At 59.3% G+C, this 22,522-nt stretch overlaps 1 protein-coding gene across 6 annotated transcripts in view; it reads right to left on the bottom strand.

The window, feature by feature from the left end:
- Nucleotides 1-398: 398 nt before the first annotated feature.
- ZMIZ1 (zinc finger MIZ-type containing 1) overlaps nt 399-22,522 on the bottom strand; it is a 234,133-nt gene continuing 212,009 nt past the window's right edge. For 5 of the 6 annotated variants that reach the window (XM_053909626.1, XM_053909630.1, XM_053909628.1 and 2 more), the window contains 13 exons: nt 19,898-20,080; nt 18,398-18,475; nt 17,549-17,723; nt 16,256-16,397; nt 14,822-15,032; nt 13,914-14,019; nt 12,818-12,978; nt 11,730-11,797; nt 11,352-11,420; nt 10,590-10,834; nt 9,291-9,457; nt 5,800-6,057; nt 399-4,249 (listed from right to left, as the gene is read on the bottom strand). In XM_053909626.1, coding sequence (XP_053765601.1) covers nt 4,142-4,249; nt 5,800-6,057; nt 9,291-9,457; nt 10,590-10,834; nt 11,352-11,420; nt 11,730-11,797; nt 12,818-12,978; nt 13,914-14,019; nt 14,822-15,032; nt 16,256-16,397; nt 17,549-17,723; nt 18,398-18,475; nt 19,898-20,080 — 1,971 coding nt within the window. In that variant the 3' untranslated portion in view covers nt 399-4,141. The remainder of the gene's footprint in view (nt 4,250-5,799; nt 6,058-9,290; nt 9,458-10,589; nt 10,835-11,351; nt 11,421-11,729; nt 11,798-12,817; nt 12,979-13,913; nt 14,020-14,821; nt 15,033-16,255; nt 16,398-17,548; nt 17,724-18,397; nt 18,476-19,897; nt 20,081-22,522) is intronic. The other variant, XM_053909631.1, reaches the window with a different exon arrangement.

The following is a 22,522-nucleotide window of genomic DNA, read 5'->3' as shown; positions in this document are numbered from 1 at the left end:
GCCGGAAAATCCGCAAGGGGCTTGCTCTCAGAGCCCCGGCCAGCATCGCACACGTTTCCTGAGTCCCCAGCAGCCCGTACAGGGCCTGGCCCTGCTCAGGGTCCCCTCCCCACCTGGTTGTCCCACTGTCAGGAGCGGGGCCTGCCGCAGATCAGGGTCCTGCCGGAAGAAGGTTCTGGGCTCTGAACATGCTCACCTGGCCACTCCAGTGTCTCCTCCAGGGACACCGAGGTAGGGGCTCCTCCAGATCAACACCAAACCACCTGCCTGCTTGCCTGCTTGCTGTTTCTGTTTTGTTTTGGTTTTGCCAGGTGATCAGGCAGGGGTGGTGGTTTAGAAGCAGAAACAAACACCCAAACCGCTCCTTAAAGTTCACAAAATAGCTAATTCGCCAAACCTTCGTTTTTTGTCAATTTATTTAGAAAACAATTAACATGGGCAAATGAGATACCTCAGTGTTACAACAGAGTATAGAAATGTCTAGCAATAGTCAAATAATTTGATCTTTAAATACAAAATAACCACATGAACACCTAATATACAGGTTTCATCTGAATACATATTTATTAGATAAATATTAGAGGTTGTCACATCATCTAACTACATACAGCTTTGCAAGACTAGAAATCACAATTAGGTTTCTGACCAGTTTAAAGTTTGAAATGGTTGCATTGTACAGAGATGTACAAAGACAATGACAATTTCTGTGGGGGTTACTTCAGGCTGTGCTGTGGGTGTGTTTATGTGTGGACATGTGAATCACCTGCAATCATGATATCAAAAATTATACAAAGTATGAATTTGGTTACAATTTTCGTCTGAAATCCCCATTTCTTTTCATTATTTCCATAGCACCCTAAAAATACACAGGTGGCAGGACCAGTACACCGGAAGCTAAATAGTACATGGAGGTAAAATAAAAAACAAAACAGAACAAAAATTCCTTTCCACACAGGGGCAGAGTATATTACATAAGACAAAGGTGGAGAGAGACCTCACAAACGCTAACAGGATCTAGTTTTTCACGTTAAGATGGAGTTTCAAGCCTTTTTTTTTGTTTGTTTGTTTTGTTTTGTTCCGTAAAATAAAAACAATACACATTCCAAGGGAAATGAATGCATCTGTTAACGTGTCTCTATTTCTCATTTACATATGTACACACGTCCCTTGAGTCGCTGCTGCTGACGTCATCCTGTCTAGATGGTCAGGTCGAGGGAGCAGACGTGTAGCTCTCTGGGGTGGGGGTGTGGGGGGGGTGGTGGTTAGGGCTTTCATTAGGGAGAAAGGATTAGAAGTGTCTTCAAAAATAAAATGGCTACAGGGAACATGATACACGGGTAAAGCTTCGAACCAAGGAGATGGGGTGATTGCCTGTACTGGGGCCTTCCCGCCTGCCCGCTGGCGCCCTGTCCGTCTTGTGGAGTGGCAGCAGAAACGTGTCTATGGCCTGGGTGGATGCTTGTCACAGAGAAGTGGCTTGCTGAGGCCTCGTTTTTGCTGAGGTTACTTATGGCTCCAAGTAGTCGTCCAAAAGGATGAGGGAAGCATCCCCACCCCGGAGTTCAGAAGCGCCCTTGCTTGGGGAGGCTGTCGTCACCCGAATCTGTCACCAACCGGGGGTCTCTCCAGCCCCGGGCACCTTTCTGCCTCCCTCACCCCCCTGGCCTGGCTCCAAAATCACTCCGGGAGAGGACGCTCCCAGAGCATGGGCTTCAGGCACCACGGTTCGGGAAAGCTCTTTGTCCAACTTGCTGGTGGAGGTTCGCTTGGGATGGGCCCCAGGAAACCTGCCTCAGGTGCCGAGCCCTGGCTTCCTCAGAGATGGTTGAGGGAGGTGCCCAGAGCCCGGGCTGTGGGGAGCAGATCGACCCTCTGTACTAGAAAGCTGTGGGTAGGTTGGTGAGCGGAGTAGGGACACCCGATAAGAACCAGAATGGACCCCAGGCCTTTCTGGGGAAAAGTAGCACAGCAGGAAGCAGGAACTTCTAAGGAAGGCATTTGGAAGTCTGTCTGGGGCAGAACATTCCCAGATGGCCGAACACAGGAGCGTGGCCACCTGCCAGGGCTATCGGCCACTGGGCAAGGATGGCCACGTGCTACCTGGCATCGTCTTGTCCCCACCAGCTGACTGGGGATGGCTCTGAACAGTGGGCGGCCTGCTCGAACTCACAGCACAGCCACCCACGTACTTTGTCCCTTCATCTGTACAAATAGGCCCTGGTTGCTTTTTTGTTTTTGTTTGTTGTTTTTTAAAAAAAAGGACTCGGTCTTGTTGTTGAGTCAAGGTATTTTAAAAACACCAGCAAAGGCTATAACCAGGTCATGAAAATGTTGAATATTATCAAAGACAATACTAAAATATTCACAAAGATATTTACAAAAGCAATTCTCAAAATAATTGATTTGCATACTGAACACCACGCTGTTTGAAAAAACCTCGACAACGGGACAAAGGAAAAGGGGGCGGGGACAATGGCAGCTTTCCTACAGAAAACCTTGTGCCGGCTGTCTGGTACAGTGACTGGAAATCAACAGCTGGGGCCACCGTTCCGGTCAAATCCAGAGGAGTGCTGGGGACCACCCGCCACAGGGGGAGACGGAGCTCGAGAACACGGACAGTGGACGGGAAGCAGGAGACCCCAGGCAGCAGCAGGGAGGGGCGCAACGAATTCACAGACGTGACCCAAGTGACGGCCCAGCAGCATCACAGGCCATGCGGCTTAGGGGGACAGAGGACCCCCAGACGAAACGGACGCCCCACAAGCTACCCGGGAGACTCCGAGAGCAGTAAGCCGGATGGAGCGAGGCAGTGGAGGGAAAGACCAGAGGCTGCTTCTGCTCCGGTGAGCAGGAGTGTGGGCAGCTTTGCAGGGCAGGGGGACACAGAGGGAAGGAGAGGCCGGCAGCCAAGTGCGGCACAGAGACACCACATGACGCTGGCGGGCACATCCCGGCACGTGTGGTGACGGACTGGGGTGCAGCTGGGGCAGCCTTGAGCACAGGGACAGCCGGGACGGGGGGGCCGGAGAGGTGCCTGCGCCATGCCCGCACAGGCGCCTGAGCCTCCCCCGCCCCTCCACCGGCCCACCCGGCTGTCGGGGCGGACACAGCAGAAGTGGGACAGAGGGAAGCAGGTGTCCCCCGTAACAGTCTGGGAGACGTGGGTGGGGGCAGGAGGGAGGAAACAGGACGCGTGGAGAGAAATGGGTTGCTTGCCGTCCAAGTCTACCGTCCCCTTTCTCAGATGACTCCGTAGCTTAATTAATCGTCATTGAAAAACAGGGAGTGGCTCGGAGCAAAGTTGTAAGTTGCCGTTCCTATCGGACTCCGGCTGGCGGCATCCCCCTGCCCCCCAACTAAGGGCACAGTAATTTTGGCTGGGGACTCTCTCCCTCTGCTCCCCGAGGCCGGGCCCCGGACTGAGTCCAGAGGTCATGGGGCCAGCTGCACTGTCCTGGCTCTGAGGAGGCCCTGACCCCCTTTCCCACCGGTCCCCAAGCAGGAATGGCACACCCTCTCTCGAACACAGAATCTTGTCCTTTTTTCTCTGCTTTCTGAGAGAGAGTGTTTACAGGGTATCTTGGCTTAGAGGTCAGGGGTCAAAGCGACGACCTTGGCCCCTGAGAGAGTTCTCTTTCCCAGAGGTTTGTGCTTTTCTGTGGTGGTGGTGGTGGTGGTGGTGGTGGTGGGTGGGCCATTCTCACTGCCGCCAACCGTCACTGCTCCTCCAAGGCTCGGGGCCTGCCTGGGTCTCGGGGCGCCTTCTCTCAGGCTCAGTCACTTGAAGGAGGCTCTGGGCCAGGAAGCAGGGAGGCAGGGTTACAGTTTAGAAACCGGAAGAACCTCGGGGGGCACTGGAGGGTCGTTTGGAATCAGCACACACAGAGGGACCAGGAAGGCTTTGTCAGCGTGTGCCCTCTCGCCGGGCCGGTTCCCCACCTCGAGGCTCATCTTCAGGGCCTGCTCTGGGCACGGGCACCAGACCCACACAGCCTTCACAGTGCACCCTCCCGCCCCTCCGCTCTGAGAAGGCCGCAGCAGGGGCGGTCTGAGGGCATGGGCTCCCAGTGGTAAAGTGTGTGTGGGACAGACGGGGAAGGAGGCAGAGTGGGGGGGGATGGCCCCAGTGGAGGGGTGGGCTTCAGTTGTTCTCAAAGAGAGACAGGAGGTCATCGTTACTATTGCTCGGCAGGTCGGGGGGATCCAGGTACGAGAGGAGCTCATCGGGATTTGTGAGTTCTGGAAGGAGCTGGAAAAGAAGTACAGAAGCCCAGATGAGGTGTCAGCTGAGGGGCTGGGCTGGCCCAGGGTGAGGACTGCAGGGGTGCCCCCAAGGACTGCCGGGGTGCGTGCTTCTCTACCTGCTTCCCGGGGTCCTGGCGGGACAGGGGACACTAACCGTGCTGGCTGGCCTCAAACGCGCCCAGGCCACTGTGCTAGCCTGGGGCACACCCGCGCTTATTTCCAGTGTGGGGGAGACAGGCCCTCGGCCCGCCGGCCGGGAAGGCTCGTGGCAGGTCAGGGGGCTTTCTCTTGATTCCGGGCTTCCTCTGGCCCCAAGACCCTGCCAAGAGGAAGCCTGGGTCACGAAGGCCTCCCAGTAGAAACCACATGACTTTGCATGTAAGGCCGGTGGTCCCTGTAGCTCTCGGCACCCTGGACCTCCCCCCAGGAGCTCACTGCTCCCTGGTGAGCCTATGACCAGAGGGCGGCACGGAACCATCCTTCCCTGCGGCCCCTGGGCTGTGGCTGCAGACTCTCCCTACCCTCTACTGTGAGGTCCTCGGACTCCTTTTGTCACACCGGGGAACCTCATGAACCTAAGAGCACCCTCACTGGACGGGTCTGGGGAGGAGAGCTGGGGGAGAACCCTAGATGGCCGCACAGCCGAGTAAACCCCATTCACCATAAAGACTGCCGCTGCCTGCCGGGGCCGAGGGCGACCACAGTGGGGCTGAGGCGTGGAGAGGGCAGAGCAGGCCTCCTCTCTGGGAATCTAGAGCCTAGGGGTGTGGGATGGGAGGGGCAAGTGCCACATGTCCCTTCCCGGCCCACCCTAGCCGGCTACCCGGCCCCCATCACTCGAGGGCTCCTCCCACCCCGCTTTCCAGACCGGTCGGGCCTCAAGGTGGGAGACCCCTGAATCTCAGCCACCCACTTCTGCCCCAGTAGTCCTGGCACGACCCGAGGCTGGTCCTACTGTCACCCCTCACCGGGGCCTCTCTGAGTGAGCGATGGAGCAAAGCGGCAACACAGGGCGTGGACAACACACGGACAGGAAACTGGACACAGACACATACCAGCGAGACAGACAGAGGGACCCTGTCACTCCAGCCCTTCCCCTGCCTCAGGCCAGAGAGTGTGGCGAACACTGAGATGGCAAGCTTGATGTGGGGGTGGGGGCGGGGAGGGGGTCGGAAGGAAGAAGGGCAGGGGGCCTTCCTGTGCTTCCTCCAGGACCCTGGCCCAGAGGGACTCTGTGAGGGCCTGTGGGGGAAGGTGGGGTGGGGCAGGGAGGGGCTGCAGGACTGTGGCCGAGGGGACCGAAGGGCAGGTGCCGGCAAGGTGGGGAAGGGGGCGGGGGAGGGATGCTGGGACCCTTGGTGAGGCTTCCCCACTGTGGGGTTTCCTGGTTCTGGAGCCAGGGGAGGCAGGCTGGCTAGGCCCACCCACCACCCACCCACCCCCTCATAGCTGCACCTCCTCCACCCTGGGCCTTGAGCCCTCGACACCCACCCCTGCTCTCGGGCAGGTCCCAGCGCCAGGCCTAGCCCCAGGCCGGTGGTGACCCCAACTTACATCCAGCGAAGGCTCCGGCATGTCGGATGCTCCCTGTGCTCCGGCCTGACCCTCTAAGGCTGAGGAGGGGTTAAAGGTCAGGTCGCTGTGTGGATGGTTGCTGGGAGCGGCCTGTGGCGGTTGCCGGGGAGGCTGGGAAGGAGGAGGAGGAGCCCCACTGTGATGTAATGGAGGCCCTGACTGGCTGCTGGGGTGTGGGACGTGCAAACCTTGTTGTATGGAGGGATGGGGCTGGTCAGAACTGCCAGCGTGTGGCATCTGTGGAGGAGGAGAGAGCAGGAGAAAAGAAATGTGAGGTGACGAGGTACAGCAACGAGATGCCTGGAGAAATGAAAACCAAACAAAACCAGGAAAATAACAAACCCCCAAAACAAAGCTACCCCCTTACAAAGCTCAATGCTTTTTGTTGTTGTTGTCGTTTTGCAGAGAAACAAACAAAAAAAGTCCTCCCCCGAGGCTGCCAGTCAGGGAGGCTGTGGAGAGGGAGGCGGGGCCGGGGCCTCTGAGGCCATGTGGGGGCCGGGAGGGAGGTGGCCCGGAGCTCTGGGACAAGCAGACACTGAGAGCATGGTCCAGGCCCCCCGCAAGCCCCTCTGCCTCTGTAGCCCGGACACCATCACCACAATGAACAGGAAGGGCAGAATGGAGAAGCAAATGGGCATGTTTCCAAGGAGTGGGGAGGCGGGGAGGGTGACGCTGGCAGCGTGGTACGGCACACCCCTTCCCCCCACCCCTGCCCGCTGCCCCGGGGCAGCGGAGAGCAGACACGGACAGACAGCATGGGCAGGCGTGCAGCTCAGGAAGGGGCCTGCGTCCCCCAACGGGCCCTGGCCGGGGGGGAGGGGGGGCGATGCTGGACACAGAGGCACCTTCCAAGGGCCCGAGGTGGCAGCGGCTGGCCCCTTGGGACCAGCCCCGCCTGCTGCCCAGGGTAGGGCAGAAGTGAGCCCCGAGTCAAAGGGGCAGAGCAGGGCTTCTCCCCATTGCCGGACCCTTCCTGTTGGCCACCCACCTAGGCAGCTGTAGGCCGCGTCCCCGGGTGCCGAGGAAGGCAGGCACCTCTGTGCCTCGCTGGGCGCTAGGGCTCACAGAGGGGGTGCCCCGGTGAGGCAGGAAGTGCTTCTCTAACAGATCCACTAGAGGCCCGTGCCCTCCTGTGTGCACGTGGACTGAAACACCAGGGCTGTGGCCGGGCAGGGGGCCTTATGGTGTATGACATCGAAACTTCCCTGCTGGTCTGGGTGCTATCCCAAGCAGCCTCCCTTCAGAGCTCAGATCTTGGAGCACAAGTCCACACTCTCAGCCCACGGCCAGTGCCCCAACAAGTCCCCCAACCGCACTCACACGATGCTAGCCAAGGGGAGCCTGACCCGCCAGGCTGCCGGTGAGCAAATGTCTCCTTGGTCTTTTTGTACCTTCCTACCCACCCCATCTTCCAGGCCATGCACACATTTCGTTTTTCCTTCGTGGGTTTCGAAACAGCAGCCTGATCTCCAGACCCTAGTACCTCTTCCTGTTTCTCCTAAAGCTGCTCCCAGGCCTTGCTGGGAGCCTCTGCTCAGTCCAGCCAGCCCCAGGCAGCACAGGGCCCCCTCTGTCCCGGGACTGACTGTACGACTGTGGGACAGTGTGGGGGGATGCACACAAGGTGGGAAGGACCAGGAGAGGCTGGAAGGATGGCCACCATGACTGTCAGTAAGAGGCCAGCTTGTGACTCCCACCCATGCCCGTGGGTGCCCCACAGTGCCCATTCTGGGGGGCAGGGAGTGGCTCCACACTCCTGGAGCAGCCCAGCCCAGCCCAGCCCAGGCAGACAGTCTCTAGATCTGCTGACAACGGCTGTCCCCCTCAGGCCCAGAGGGACGCTCTGAGACCTGCTGATACACCTGTCACCTCTCTTGCAAGGAAGAGTCCTTCAGTGACCCAGCACCTGACGGGAGCCTCTCTGCCAGTGTCCGCGCACGTGGGCATCCAGCTGGTGCTCAGCCAGGGCCAGGCTGCCCTGGCGCGGGGCAGTTTATCCGTGACTGTACTATCCCTCTTCGCAGCTTTACTTCTGGGTCGCCGTCTAGCGAAAGCCCAGAAATAGGGAGGGACGGTGCATATCTAGGGAGCACCCCTGGGCGGCGTGGGTGGTGGTGGGGGGGCAGGCTGTGAAGTCAACTCACAGGCTTAGGGCCCTCTGAAAAGACCCCAGGTGGCAGGGCTCAGAAAGTAAGCAACATCCTGCTGCCATTGTCCAGTGCTGGGACCTCTGCGTGTGACAGGTGAGGGTGTGTGGGGTGTGATCTGGGTGACTCCTGGGCATGGACTGCTGAGGAAACGGGAGGAGCTGGGAGAGAGGCTCCCAGAAGTCAGAAGCTCCACGAGGCAGAAAGGAACTTGCGAAAATGTGGCTGAAGCCCCGTGACAGCAGCTATGTCTGACTTGGCATTCTGGAGTTCCGTAGGAAAGATGCTGCAGTGTCCCTCTCCCAGAAGCCTTCCGGTTAACAGCCACTCTTGCTGAGAATCGGGTGGCTCGGGACGGGACAGCTTCTGGCAGAGCCAACCCCGTGTGGATCACGGTGCGATCCCAAGGCCCTTCCTCCCAGGCCACATGGGGGAAGATGGGAGGCCTGCAGCCCTGCCTTCCGGTGCAGGCCCGTCCAACCCCACTGCCGGGCCCTCTGAGACTGTCCCTCCTCCTGAGGGGAGAGACCAGGGACAGACAGAACGACTGAGGCCTGACTTCAGCCCTCAGGCCCCAGTTTCCCCAAACACCCCAACCGTGCTGTCTCCATCCAAGCGCTGCCAGAACCTTCGCTCCGTGGGCACAAGGCCTGTGTCTGTCTTGCTCACACCGGGTACAAAACCTGGCCCGGAGCAAAGGCTCAGGAAATGTGTGCTAAGTCAAACAGAGCCACGCAGTACTCACTGGAAGAGGACCTGGGGGTGGCCAGGCCTCTTACCACTGTCGGGTGTGTTAATATGTGACACGGGACCGGGCATGAATATTCCGAGGCTGAGCAGACGGTGGCGATATGCAGAAGACTCAGACCCCTGGGGAGCAGGTGCCTAGGTGTGAGACAAAATTCTAGACAGCTGGGGCTATGGTAGGTCAGCATCTGAGTGTGCGTGTCAGGGAGAGAGGCTGGTGGCGGTGGTGTGTGTGGGGGTGTGGGGGTGCGGTGGGCACGTGTGGGAGGTGGGCGTGTGTACGTGCAGTGTGTGTGCAGACAGGAGCCTGCAGCTTCCCCCATCTGCGAATCCAACGTCCTAGGTGAAACCAACGTCCTTGGCCAAGTCCAAGGACACCGACTCAGCCTCGGTCAGGCCTCTCACTTCCTTCTGAGCCCCCAGACCCAATTGGCAGTCTTCCCCTTTGCCTGAGAGGGAGCTAGGCAAACATCAGAAAGGTCCTTGGGGGAGCCCTCTGCTCCCAGCCGCCCCACGCGGAGGACGGGGGTGAAGGGGGAGGTAGGGAGGTCAGGACGATGAAGAGGTACTCACAGTTTCCTGCATGGGGTGACTGAGGGGTTTCTCGAGGGCGGCCATGTTGTTGGGCATGTCCGGGGGGTGGGAGAGCTGGGGCGGCCCGTGCATGAAGTCGTTCATGGACGTCCCGCCAGGGTTTCCGTGGGGGAAGTCAAAGTTGCCATGGCCCTGGTAGTTGTTGCCTGGGGAGAAAACAAGATGGCACCGGGGCAGTGTCACCCAGAGGGAAGGCAGCCACGGGGCGGGGGGAGTGGGGGGACACGGAGTATGTAAGTTAAGATGTGACTCCTGTCCTGGCTCCTGTGGCCTTAGATGGAGCAGCAATATAGCCTCCTCTGGTGGGCCTCGGCACCCCAGGACCTGAGCTGTTTTACAGTTATGAGGAGGAACAGAGTGTGAGCAGGAGGTAGGCCAGGTTCCTGAGGGCAGGGGAAGATGAGGCCCCAGCCTGAGCCTTCCTCAGGATCTGCTGCACTAGACCCCAAGACCTGTTTCCTCACTGTCCCCCACGTGGCTGCACCCCTTCAGTGGGAAGACCGCAGCCCAGAGTGGGAGATCAAGATTTCAAGTCCACAAAGAGAGCTGCACCAGCCTCGAGGTGACACCATTAGAAGCCAGCTGTCTGGCCTCCCTGGCCCTTGCTCCCTCCCGAACATGGCCATGGAGAAGGATCAGAGGACCAGCACACTGGAAGGCTGTGGGATCCTGCTATGTGGGTTAACCTCTCCGGGCCTCTAATCATCCAGGAGCCTGGATCCTGCAGGGAGCTGCCATTGCCAGTGTTTAAGGGGGCTGGGTACTTTCTAGGAACCCAGGGCAGTACAGCATAGCTTGGTCTGGACAGCAGGGAGAGTGAGAGGGCAGGGATGGTGAATTTGGTGGCCAGAGACCCCTGGAACTCTGTGCCTGGAAGGATGGGAGCATTTCAGGGACTGGGACAATACAGATCTCACAGAGAAACACGGAAGGGCTGGGGGAAGGGCCAAGAACTCCAAGTGGGAGTGTTCTGTTAGTGCCCCAGGCAAAGCAGGTTCCAAAGAAGGCAAGGAGCTGTCCCCTGCAGCTCCAGGAGGCAGAGCCCACTTCTCAGCAGGGTGCTGACCCACAGGGCGGGACGGAACCAGCTGGCGAAGGAGAGAGGATGGCGTTGAATGGGCCACCATACCCCCAAGTCCAGTGACATGGGTTGTGTTTTGGGGTGTATGTTGCCTCTACCTCTTCACACCACAATCCCCCCTGCACCTGTCACGTGAGCCCAGAGACCTTGTACCCCTGCTGGGACTCCTCTCTCCCACCTCATCCAACGTCACCCACCTTGGTTGCTGTAATCGTTGGAATTGGCGCCCCCCGGTGGAGGCGGGAGTGGGTAGGGGGATGGGCCAGGGCCCAGGGCTGCGATCATTTCCATGACGTTGGGCATGATCATCTGGCTGGGACTCATGGTCTTGAACCGCTTGGAGGGGATGCCATCTGGGTCATCTTTAATGTGCAGGTCTGACTTGATGGGGACTGGCCGCCAGCTGCACGTGGGATCGATGGTGACCTCTTCAAACTCGGAGCTGGTGGGGAGCAAGGGGGCAGAGCTGAGGTCACGCGGTACCAGGCCTGGGATACAAGGGCTTCTAGCCCAGGCAGACACTGAACTGTCCCTGCCTAGGCCCCTGTCCCCATCCTTGCCATGCTCTGCCATATGACAGGGGTGTGAGGGAGTTTTACATCTGTTTGAGAGATGGGGAGGGTGAGGTGAGGAAAAGCAAGTGGCTGGACACAGGACAGCCGGCCCCAAGGCCTCCCGCCCAGGAAGTGGCTGTCCGGGGCACTGTCTTGTTCTGGCTGAGCTTAGTCCTTTCTAGAAAGTTCATTCGCCCCCAGATAGAAAAGTTCCTGAGGTAGAGTCACCAGAGGTGACTGGAACACCAGGTAGAGTTCCAGAGGTGAGAGCTTGGGTTGGCGAATGGTCTGCAGCTGGGGACAGGGTGGGGTATCAGGAATGTCCCTGTCTCGCCTCCTCCAATCCAGGCGGGCATTCCCCCGCCCCCTCCACATGCCCCGAGCTGGGGGGGGGGGCCCACTTACTGTTGGATGGCGTTCAGGATGCCCCACATGTACTGATCCACCTCCAGGCCCTCAAGCAGAGCCGTTTTACTAGAAAAAAAGAGAAGGGGGCTTGGCCTTTGTTCTTGGAGCCTAGAGACTAGCGCGTAGTGCACCCCTCCCCGCCGCGTCAAAGACTCTGCTTCTGCCACGGGTTACTACAGGAGGCAGTGACAGGAGAGCACGGCCTTGTGACAACTTGACACAAGAAGACTGCACGCGGCCCCTGTGCGCCGAGCTCCTCTGCCGTGTCTGGGTTCTCGGTTTGGCTCCTAGGGCAGGAGGAGGTGGCTAGACCCCAGACGGCAGGCCCAGATGGAGGCCAGTGAGGAAGGTCCCGCCGGGGTAGGTGTTACTTACTTGCACACAGGACACCGCCAGGTCCCTCTCTCACAATTCAGCTGCAGGTACGACTCCAGGTCAAAGCACTGCAGAGGCCGGGAGGCAGACAGACAGACAGACAGATGAGAGGACGCGTGGGTGCGAGTGCCACCGCCCCTGGGACCCTTGTGAAGATCTCCCAGCAGGGAGGGAGCGGGGGGCGGGGAGACAGGGGCTGGGTTGTGGGGGCCGGCGGTCATGAGGCCTTTCCCCTGCTCACATGGCTAGCCGGCCACGTTGAGTCCCTGCATGGCTCACTTCTCACACCACCTTTGTGCCCGATGGCCCCTCGCCTGTGTCCTCTCAGAAGGCTTCCTGGATCACCCAAGAGTGTGTCTCCACAGACCCTGACCCATGACGGCCTGGCCTCCCTGTCAGCCCAGCCCCGGCTCCGAGAACACATCCAGTCGAGTTTATCAGTACGTGTTGGTGCCCACAACGTTCTCCCCGAGGGAAGCTCCTGCCCCACCACGAAGCCCTCCAGACCTGCTGTGTGGAGGGAGGGGCCGAGGCTTCACCTGGCTTGGCCCCCCAGCCTTTGCAGGAATGGCCGCTCCGCCTCTTCTGGGACTTCTTCCTGAGCAGCCCCCACCCAGGGAATCCCACCCATCCAGGCTGCCCACATTTGCACAGTGCTCTATTAGAGCAACCCAGGCCACGACAGTCACTCATTCTACGGCCACTTTCTGAACACCTGCTTGGGGCCAGGCCCCAGGACACAGCAGCGATCAGGCAGAGGTGTCCCTGCCCTGGGGCTCCAGGCCAGCTGTGGCCGTATGTGCAGGACTTGCAGCTGGCTTCTGACATCTGTCAGGACTGGGACTGTCCAAATCGGTTCTGGGGCCCCCTGGGAACCTAGCCCTGAGCATGCAGAGAAGATGCTCGCTCAAAGGATGGACGGAGGCCGGAGGGAGTGAATACAACCGGCTGCTGATGGCCGCCGAGTCCTCTGGGGACCAGAAGCAGGCCCTGCTGCCCGCCCTCCCGCCCCCGCCTGCCCCTCACCATCCCAGCCAGACGCCAGCCATCCTGCTCCCGCTCGAGCTGCACCTGCCAGGACCACTCACCTGGACGTGCTTGCAGTCGTGACCTCGAGCAGGCAGCTGGATGCGCCGGAATGTGATGGGGCACTTCAGAGACACCTTGATGGCTGTCTGCTCCACGCCATCCTCTCCGTTGAGGGTCGTGTTGCCTGACGAGGCAGCCACGCTGCTGAAATTCCGCTTGACTGTGGGGCAGGAGGCACAGGTGGCTGAGGAGGACGGGGCCACCCTGCACACATCACACTCCCTCGTGTGGCTAAAACACACCCTGCTTCTCCACCGCCCCCCGGACACTGGGAGGTCCTGGGAAAAACTAGCGCACCCAGGCCTGGTCGCAGGGGAGCTCGGCCCGCCGGGTGCCCTGGGCCACCCAGCTCTCTGGGACGGCAGCCCCCACGTGCGACGTGCGGAACGCGTGTGTCCCCGGAGCAGCCGCGTCAGCTCCCCAGTCTCTGCCGAACAGACCCCGCCTTCACCAGCACGGGGGACTTTCTACGGCACTTACAGAAACACAGTCTGGCCCTTCCCACTGATTTTCTGGGTCAGTGGAGAGCCCTTCAGGCGCTCCCGTGCTCACTTCTACAAGGGTGGAGATGGGAACGGACAAGCGCCGGGCGGGAACGGAGGGCTCAGGAGGTGATGTGGAGAAGCAAGTCGAGCGGAGAGGCAGCGGTGCACCGCCCTGCATACTGCCCCCGAGTCATCACCTGGGTGCCTCCTCCAAAGGAGGGGACTCTGAGCCAAGTCCCTGTCTCTAGTTTACACATGAGCTGTTGGGGTGGGGAGGCCGGTCCAGAATCCACCCCTGGGTGAAGATCCCCTTTGTCCAGTTCCTAGAAGTGATCTTCTAGGTGATCACCTCCTCCAGGAAGCTTGCCTGGCCTGTCTACACCATGGTGTGTGGTTTTAATTTGCCTCGCATCCTGTGCTGCGAGCCAGCTCTTCCTTGAGAGGCAGGCCTCACAGCCCATGCTCATCTGATCACCCCCACGGCTCCAGAAGGAGGGACATGAGCTGGGGGGGCGGTGGGGACTGGTGCCAAGGAACGCTCGGGCCCCGGGGTGTGTGCATGGAGCCAAAGGCCGGTCCCGGTTCTCATTCCCTGCGCCCCCGCACTCACTTTTCGTGATACAGTGCTCCGCGGGCAGGAGGCGTTTCTTGAGGAGGCCTTGCAGCACGGAGCGCACGGAGGGCCGGTGGACCAGCTGCAGCACGAAGAGGTGGGACTGCCGAGGAAAAGCGTAATCAGTTCCCACCCCAAGGCCCCAAGGCCCCCACGGCCGGCCCCACTTGTGCCCAGAGGCCCCTGGAGGCCAAGCACAGGAAAGGGCCCATGATCCACAGTGATGCCACTCTAGAAGAGGGTCTCCTGAGGCCTGGGATGTGTCCTGGGACTTGTGAGCCTGGGGACCCAGGCAACGGTCACCACTTGGGGGACCGTTACCTGGGCTCTAGGCTGACTCAGATGTTGAAAACCTCCTGGCATGAGTTATGGGACACCAGGCATGAGGACTGGAGTGGGCCTCACTTCCTAACCTTGCCTGGCATGGCTCCATGTCATGTGTTCTTCACCTTTCCTGCCAGAGGGGGTCACCCCTGTCTTCACTCCTCCAGGAAGCCTTCCAGGACTGCACACCCCCACAAGCCCCTACAGGTTCCTCATTCTGACAGCATTCCCCATCCTGTGACTTCTCAGGATCAGTCATTTTCCTTCCCTTATGTCCCCCACAGAGGCCAGCAGAGCAGGACAGGCAGGCAATCTATTTCCCTACAGGTCCCTGGGCAAGCCCTGTGTGCCAGGCCCGGATCTCTGGGAGGACAGGAGTGTGGCTCCGATGTGGATCCAGGGCAGGTCACGGATCGGGGGGACGCACACAGTTATTCCACGGCCCCGGGGCAACGTCTGTGAAGACGTGTTTCCGCAAGACCACTGCCGTGGCTGCGGGGATGAGGACAGAGACCCGCAGTCAAGGCTGCAGGCCAGAGGGGGACTCAGCCCCGCCACGCCAGCCCCACCCGCACACTCACGCAGCAGCAGGCCGTGACAGTGATCTGGATGGTGTTGCGGCCCGGCTGGCACACGTGCTTGAGGTGCAGGGGCTTGTGGGAGGTCTTGTTGTCCCCGCGCTCGATGGTGAGGGGCGTGGCGTTCACGCTGACCTGCACCGAGGCCGGCCAGTTGGTGTTCATCTGCCGGTCCTCGTGGTGGTAGCACTTGAACTGCAGCTCCAGGTCGGACCTGAGGGGGTGCGGTGAGGCTCAGCTGGCTCTGCCCGGGGCCTCGGTGACGCCTGGCCACCTCGCCACAGCCCGAGTCCCTCAGGGCCACGCGTCCTCCGCTGGCACCACCGCCTTCGCCTCCCCGGGCTCTCCTCTCCCACCTTGGATGCTCCCCCTGCCCACATCCCCAGGCCAAACCCACCGCCACAGCCCAGAGTCCCCTGCACTGTTCACTCCAGCCACACCCCACAGCTCTGCTGGTCTCCTCCTGACCGCTCCCCGCAGCCCCTCTATCCTGTGCCCCAAGATGGAGACAGAGGAAAGAAATGGACAGACAGTAATGTGACAAGACCAGCTAGGGGACCGATTATGTCCAAACCAGACTCCAGTTGGGAGCAGCACCCAGGTCAGCCGGCTCAGTGTGGTCAAGGCACCGAGTGAGCTGTGCGTGCGCACGTATGTGCCCAGGGCAGACCCGTCTCGTGCCTTTTAGGTGCTCACTGGGCAACTAAAGGTTGCAAATGTGAGTCCTGCGTGAGGAGGAAGGGCCGAGGGTGGAGACACCAGTGGGTCCCGGCATTCAAGAGAACTGGGTCTGAGTCCCAGCTCTGCCGCTTGCTGTGAGAAGCCCTGCAAGCTAATCAGCTTCTCTGGTCTCACTGCCAATGGCACAAGCATCGCCCACTGGCAAGATCAAGGTAGTGACATCATGTGTGGAAGGCACAGAACACAGGGCCTGGCCTGGCCAGCCACCTCCAGACCTTGTACTCGAGTGTGTCTGGACGTGTGAGCAGCTGCCTGGCTCGGCGGCCAGCCCCTTGCAACTTGTCGGACTTGCTGGTCCCGCCCAAGCCAGCCCCATCCCTCTGTGTCCCCGCTCTAGTCACAGCAAACCACATTCAAGTTCCTCTTGCCAACTCAGGGCCTCTGCGTTGAATACTGCCTTATTGGCCTTTGGGTCTGAGCTAGCCACCTTTTCCTCTGGGAGGTCGTCCCCGATCAGTCTCTCAGGACCAGGGTGAGTGACAGCTGCTTCCCTGCTCTTAGGCCACCATACCTGCCAAGGCCTGTGACATCCCCCAAACCTTGCAGATTGCAGGGCCCAATCAATGATGCTGAACGGGTGAAGTTGGCAGGCAGAAGCTGCCGTGATCTGTTCACGGCAATGCCTGGGCTAGGGAGGTCACCACCGGGGGCTTCCTCCCCCTCGCTTGAGCCTGTGCCCCCCGCCATGACACTCACCTCCACATCAGCGTCTGGTGGACTGTGGGCCGCAGGTGAAAGACGTGGTTGCTGACAGCCAGGTTGTGCTCCAGGCGGAAGGGCTCCAGCACCACGCCGTCCCGCACGGGGAACGTGAGCCGCAGCTCGTCATTGTGGTTGGCTGGGTGGGGAAGGAGCTGGATGAGCCCCGTGCCTGTGGCCACACGGGCACACAGAAGCACGGGCTCCAGGGCTGTGGGTGGAGCTCGCTCGCCCACACAACACGCACCCTTAACTGCACGCTCACGGGGCCACACAGGCGTGTGTGTAAACAGGGCCACAGAAGCTGGGCTCTTTGCCCGCGTGCACACCAGGGAGCCTGTTGTTTCTGTCAGTCCACCCGACCCTATCCTGACCACCCCTGAGTCCCGTGTCCCACTCACCCTGGCTCTACTTCCCCTCTTATGCCCACCTACTCCCCACTCTGGAAGCACCAGGCTTCTCCGCCCAGCCCCTCTCCACAGCTGGGAGCCGCTTTTCCTTCCAGACTCCAGCTACTCAGGAAGGTGATGAGGAGGACTGTTGGCAGCACAGCCCTTCCCCAAATTTCCCTTCTGGGTGGGGCTTATCTGCTTTCAAGCCCTCCTGCCCTTGCCACACACCCAGCCCCCACAGGCAGTCCAACTTCCAAGCCCCCTGGCTCCTGGCCCACTGCAGGGCCCTGGATGAAGCTGGCCAGACAGAGGAAAGAGGTGGGGCTGGCCAGACAGAGGGAGGAGGTGGGGCTGGCCAGACAGAGGGAGGAGGTGGGGCTGGCCAGACAGAGGGAGGAGGTGGGGCTGGCCAGACAAAAGGAGGAGGTGGGGCTGGCCAGACAGAGGGAGGAGGTGGGGCTGGCCAGACAGAGGGAGGAGGTGGGGCTGGCCAGACAGAAGGAGGAGGTGAGGCTGGCCAGACAGAAGGAGGAGGTGGGACTGGCCAGACAGAGGGAGGAGGTGGGGCTGGCCAGACAGAGGGAGGAGGTGGGACTGGCCAGACAGAGGGAGGAGGTGGGGCTGGCCAGACAGAGGGAGGAGGTGGGGCTGGCCAGACAGAAGGAGGAGGTGGGACTGGCCAGACAGAGGGAGGAGGTGGGGCTGGCCAGACAGAGGGAGGAGGTGGGACTGGCCAGACAGAGGGAGGAGGTGGGGCTGGCCAGACAGAAGGAGGAGGTGAGGCTGGCCAGACAGAGGGAGGAGGTGGGACTGGCCAGACAGAGGGAGGAGGTGGGGCTGGCCAGACAGAGGGAGGAGGTGGGGCTGGCCAGACAGAGGGAGGAGGTGGGGCACTCACCTGGGGGTGGTGGCAGAGCGCTCATATTTGGCTTGATGTCAGGTGGGAAGGGTGGTTTAACGTCTTGGCTGGGGGACAGGTACGGGGGGATGCTGCTCCCGGGGGTCATGGGGGGCGTGGGGTTCCCTGGAACAGGTGAGTGGGGGTAATTTGCCACAGGAACCGGCCTAGGAGGCTGGGGGGAAAGAGAAACCACACATAGGTTATGGGGTCACAGGGATAGGAGGGACTATGTCTGTGGACATACACCCCACCCACCCCACAGTCCTGGGACTATGGTTCCTGGTCCCTCAAGGGAAGAGAGCCCTCCCCCACCCCTCGGGACATACGTCTATCCTGGTCAGCACTAAGGCCTCTGTCTCAATTGGAAGACAGGTGGGCCTAGGAAGGGCCTTCCCACCCTTCACTTGGGTCACGGCACTGCAGTGCTAGGCAGGTGCAGGGTCCCCTGCCCACTTGACAAACAGGGACACAGACTCAGGGTAGGGGGAACTAGTCTAATGCAATCTCAGGAGGAGAGGAGAGCTGGGGTGAAGCCCAGGTCTCTGGTTGCCTACATAATGACTCTAGGCCATACCCTCCAACCCCCCCAGCTCAGGGGGTCCCCAGATGGAGTTGGGCCTGTAGCATCCTGGGCAACTGGCACCCCAGGAGCCCCTCACCCTTCTGGTCCCAGTCCTTATGCATCCCTGGCCCACCTGCCTGGACCTGTGGATTCCGTCTGGGCATTACTGTGTCCCAGAGCTGACGACCCGTGAATGCACCCTGATCCATGGGCCCGGGGACGGCATGGCCCCTTAGACACACAGGTGCACGGGGCTTAGAGCTAGGATGAAAACTGGAACATACCCTATTGACATTCCCCTGGCTGTAGTTACTGTAGCTGCTTCCCGAGAAGGTGTTGTTTTGTCCATTAAATTGCTCTGGCTGTTAAAACAAGATAAACAATGTGATGAATGTGGAAGGCAGAAAAGCTACCAGAAGCCTGCTTTCTTTCCTGATGTGAAAATTGGCCAGCGGTACCATACAGGGGATGCTGGTGAGGCCCATCCAGTGCTGCGGTGCAGAGCGGGACAGGGGTGGAGCAGGTCACCCGCGGGGACAGCATTTCCTCTCTCTTTCCATAGCTAGTGATACAGCATGAGTTTACAAAAAAACCAGAAACACCTAGTGTGTTAAAGCTGGAGCAGTGAAGGTGGTCATGTAAGTCAGCATGAATTCTCGCCAAATATACGTAAAAGTGTTTCTAGAGCAGGCTTCACTTCTGAGATGTACTTTACAACAATCCCGAAGAAGGAAAAAGCGAGGGACATTTGGGTGGCTCAGTCGGTTAAGCGTCCGGCTCTTGATTTTGGCTCACGTCATGACCTCACGGTTGAGTTCAAGCCCCCGTTTGGGCTCTAAGCTGATAGCACGGAGCCTGCTTGGGATTCTCTGGCTCCTTCTCTCTGTGCCCTGCTTTTGTTCCCTCCCTCTTTCTCAAAATAAATAAACATTAAAAAAAAAAAAAAAGAGGCAGGAAAAAGCTATGTACCTGAAAATATCTGTGATAGTGTTACTTCCAAAGTGAAAAATCAGAAACAACCCAAATATCCAATAAAAAGTGAACAATAAAATAGGGTGTGGTTATGTATCCGTAGAATGTTAAACATCCTTAAAAGAATAAAAACCATGGAGGGGCGCCTGGGTGGCTCAGTCGGTTAAGCGGCCGACTTCGGCTCAGGTCACGATCTCCCAGTCCGTGAGTTCGAGCCCCGTGTCGGGCTCTGGGCTGATGGCTCAGAGCCTGGAGCCTGCTTCCGGTTCTGTGTCTCCCTCTCTCTCTGCCCCTCCCCCGTTCATGCTCTGTCTCTCTCTGTCTCAAAAATAAATAAAACGTTAAAAAAAAAATTAAAAAAAAAAAAAAGAATAAAAACCATGGAGACTTTGTAGCAATAAGTGACACGCTTGTGATTTCACATCAAGTGAAAGAAACAGATTCAAAATTACAGCCTTAGTAACAGTCTCAGAACAGGCTGATGCCCATGCGCGTGTAGCGAAACAAGGTTTAGAACTAATATTAATATATCTAGGTGGACGCTTTTTCCTTTAAAAAATGCATTTTTTAAATTATTATCTCGTGTGCTGTAAATAGTGAAAGGAGAGGAGAAAACCCTTGTCTGAGCCTGTGGGAACAGGAAAGGACATTTCGGTCGCTGCACGCATGGCTCTGAGGACAAGATGACACATCCTGGAAGTCTCTGCCTGCCCCCTGGTGCCTCAGGGGAACACAGAGCCAAGAGGACACGGGTGGGGGTGGGGATGGGAGGTGGGGAGGGAGGAAGGGGCCTGTGGGGTGGTAGAACTCACCTTGTAATACTGCCCCATGTTGACCGTGGGGGGTGGGTACTGCCCCGTGCTCGGCTGGCTGGGCATCCTTTGCCCGGGGTAGTTGGGAGAGGTGAGCGGCCGTGGGGGGTTGGGGGTAGGGTACTGGCCTGGCTGGGTGGGGAACTGGCTGTTTGGTCCATATTGCTGGTTTCCATAGTTGGGCTGTGGCGGCAAAGGAGAGGAGAAGGTGTGTCAGTGTCGTGGGGCCAAGCTACTCACCAGACGGCCACCTCACCTCTGTCCTTGCTGTTTTCCACTGGCAAACTGCCCCCTCCCCCACCCGGAGAGAGGAGGCTGAACCAGATGATGTCTGAGGTCCTTGCTGCTCTGAGACACTAGGTTCTGGCTGTGCGGCTGGAGGCCCTCTCACCGTGAAGATGTCTTCTCCAAGTACCCTGCTCCCCGAACCGAGGGCACTTTCAGAGCCTCTCATTCCTGCCATCGTGAGGGGGCCCTATTCCAAAGCCCCCTTTGTGCCTCTCCTAGTACTTGGTACGTGACGGGGGAAGGCAGACAACAGGATGTGCTTCCAGAGAGGGGACTCCCTCGACCCCTGCAATCTGAGGCTGAATCTGGGAGGCACCGTCCCCAGAGCCCACACTCCATTCCAAGAGAACGCACAGCCACTCCATTCTGGGCCATGTTGCAGGGGTGGGAAGAAGCCGCCTTGTGGAGGTTCCAGACAACCCTTCTCAAGACAGGCAACTGAGAAAGAAGACAGCTCCAGGGAGGGGCAGGACCACTGTCCTCGGAGATCTACAACGTGACACATGACACACCGATGTCCACCTCTTAGCTGCCTTCCCCCTCTGTAAGATTAAGTGACCCTCAGGGGCCACCTGCCGCCCAGACACTCCAGGCCATCACGTCCTATGGAGTCGCTGGTTCCCTCTCCCTTGTCTGTTGAAACTCCTGGTTTAGTAACTGTCTCTCTATGGAGGCCCAGTGGACCCTCCATAAATCCTCGCTCAACAAATGAAAGCAGGATCTGAAGGTAAGCGGCGGAGGAGGGAGGTGTCCACGCCAGTGTCAGAGAATCTGCCACTCACACTGCTGCGATACGGTGGCCGCTCTGTGTGACAGTGGGGTTCCTGTCACGTCACCGGAGGAGGAACGCGGGTGGGGGCTGGGGCCTTCCCACCAGACTGCAGAGGAGGAGTCCTGTGTGGCACGGGGCAGTCTGGCACCTGCCCCCGGCCCAACGTGCCAACAGCTCAAAGGTTCTAGAAGCACGCCGCTGCGAGGGAAGGCCTGCCTTCCCAGGCAGCGTCAGGCCACGTGACTACCCGGCGTCACAGCCCGGAGCCAGGCGTTTTGTAGCCGGGGAGCATCAGCATTCTACGAAGAGGATGATTTAGTAAACATAAATGAAGGCCTCTGGCGGGCCCTGGGCAGTGCAGCACAGGGGCAGGCACAGATGGATGTCAGAGCAACGACTGGGAATTCCTTTCCCGATCTCCCTTCCTGCCATCACCTCCTTGGGGGCCTGCAGCCCTGAGTCTGGGTCTGCACATGCATCTCTAGCCCGGCCAGCAGGGACGCTGGGAGTGTGAGCACAGAAGGGGCGAGAGAGGGCCCAGAGCTCATGTGGGGGGCTGTATGTGGGAGACAGAGGCCAGCGGCTTGAGCCCCCAGCACAAGGACAGCCAGGGCCTTGACAGCCACGGTCCTTCTCTGGCTGGTACCTCCCTGCACCCGTGCCCACCCAGGAGTGTCTGGGTGTTTGAGGAGGTCCCTGACCTCTCCCTTAACTGGATTCAGGACGCCTCCAACAATGGCCAAGCCCGAGCTAGGGTGAATACTGAGGGAATCACAGAGACCTTCGAGGAACTTAAGGTTGGACTCTAAACCCACTTGCAAGCCCAAGCTGAAGGCCACAGTTCTGAGACAGGCAGGGGGAAGCGGGTCTGAGAATAGGCAGCAAACAGACAGCTGCCGGGAAATTGCTCAGCAGGGAGCCTCGCCTAGGTAAGGAATCGAGGCAGGCTCCCTGAGGAGCGTGGGCGTTGGGCTAGGATTCTAGGGGCCCTGTGTCTTTTGCTACTGAACTAAATCCTTACCCAGATAGGCCACTTGCTGCCAACTTGTTTTCCCGTTGCTCACTGAAGGCCCTATGACACCCCCTCCAGGAAGTCCTCCTTCTCTGACCTCAAGCTGAATTCCATACACCCCACCGTGCATCACTGCCTTATGGGTTCTCGCTTAGACCTTCTCTTTCCTGCTGAGGTCTCGGTTCCCAGAGGACAGGTGTGGGTTTTACTTCCCTAAATCTTCACCGCCCCCTTGGCTGAGCTGGCTGGGCAGCCAATTAGGCAACGTTCCTCCCGAAAGAGCAGCTGACAGTTGATGGAGAAGAGCCCTAAGAAGCACGCTGCCTGCCTTCCAATCACTTCTCTGACGTGCACAGACATTAGATATGTACAGGGTTTTGTCTCCTCTCTTGCTCTTGGAAGTGAGAAGCCCTCATGCGGATGTGAGGAATGTGGACTCGAGGAGGTTTCGCTCCTTACTCAAGTCACCCAGTAGCCAGTCGGCAGCTACAGCTGTCCGTGCCCGCCCGGGGCCAAGTGCCCTGGGTACAGCCCCTCATTCAAATCTTCCAAG

The sequence above is a fragment of the Panthera pardus genome, unplaced genomic scaffold (assembly GCF_024362965.1).
Source record: "Panthera pardus isolate Hobbes unplaced genomic scaffold, ASM2436296v1 HiC_scaffold_22, whole genome shotgun sequence".
NCBI lineage: Eukaryota > Metazoa > Chordata > Mammalia > Carnivora > Felidae > Panthera > Panthera pardus.
The sequence above is the reverse complement of the archived record's forward strand: the minus strand, read 5'-3'. Positions and strand labels throughout refer to the sequence as shown.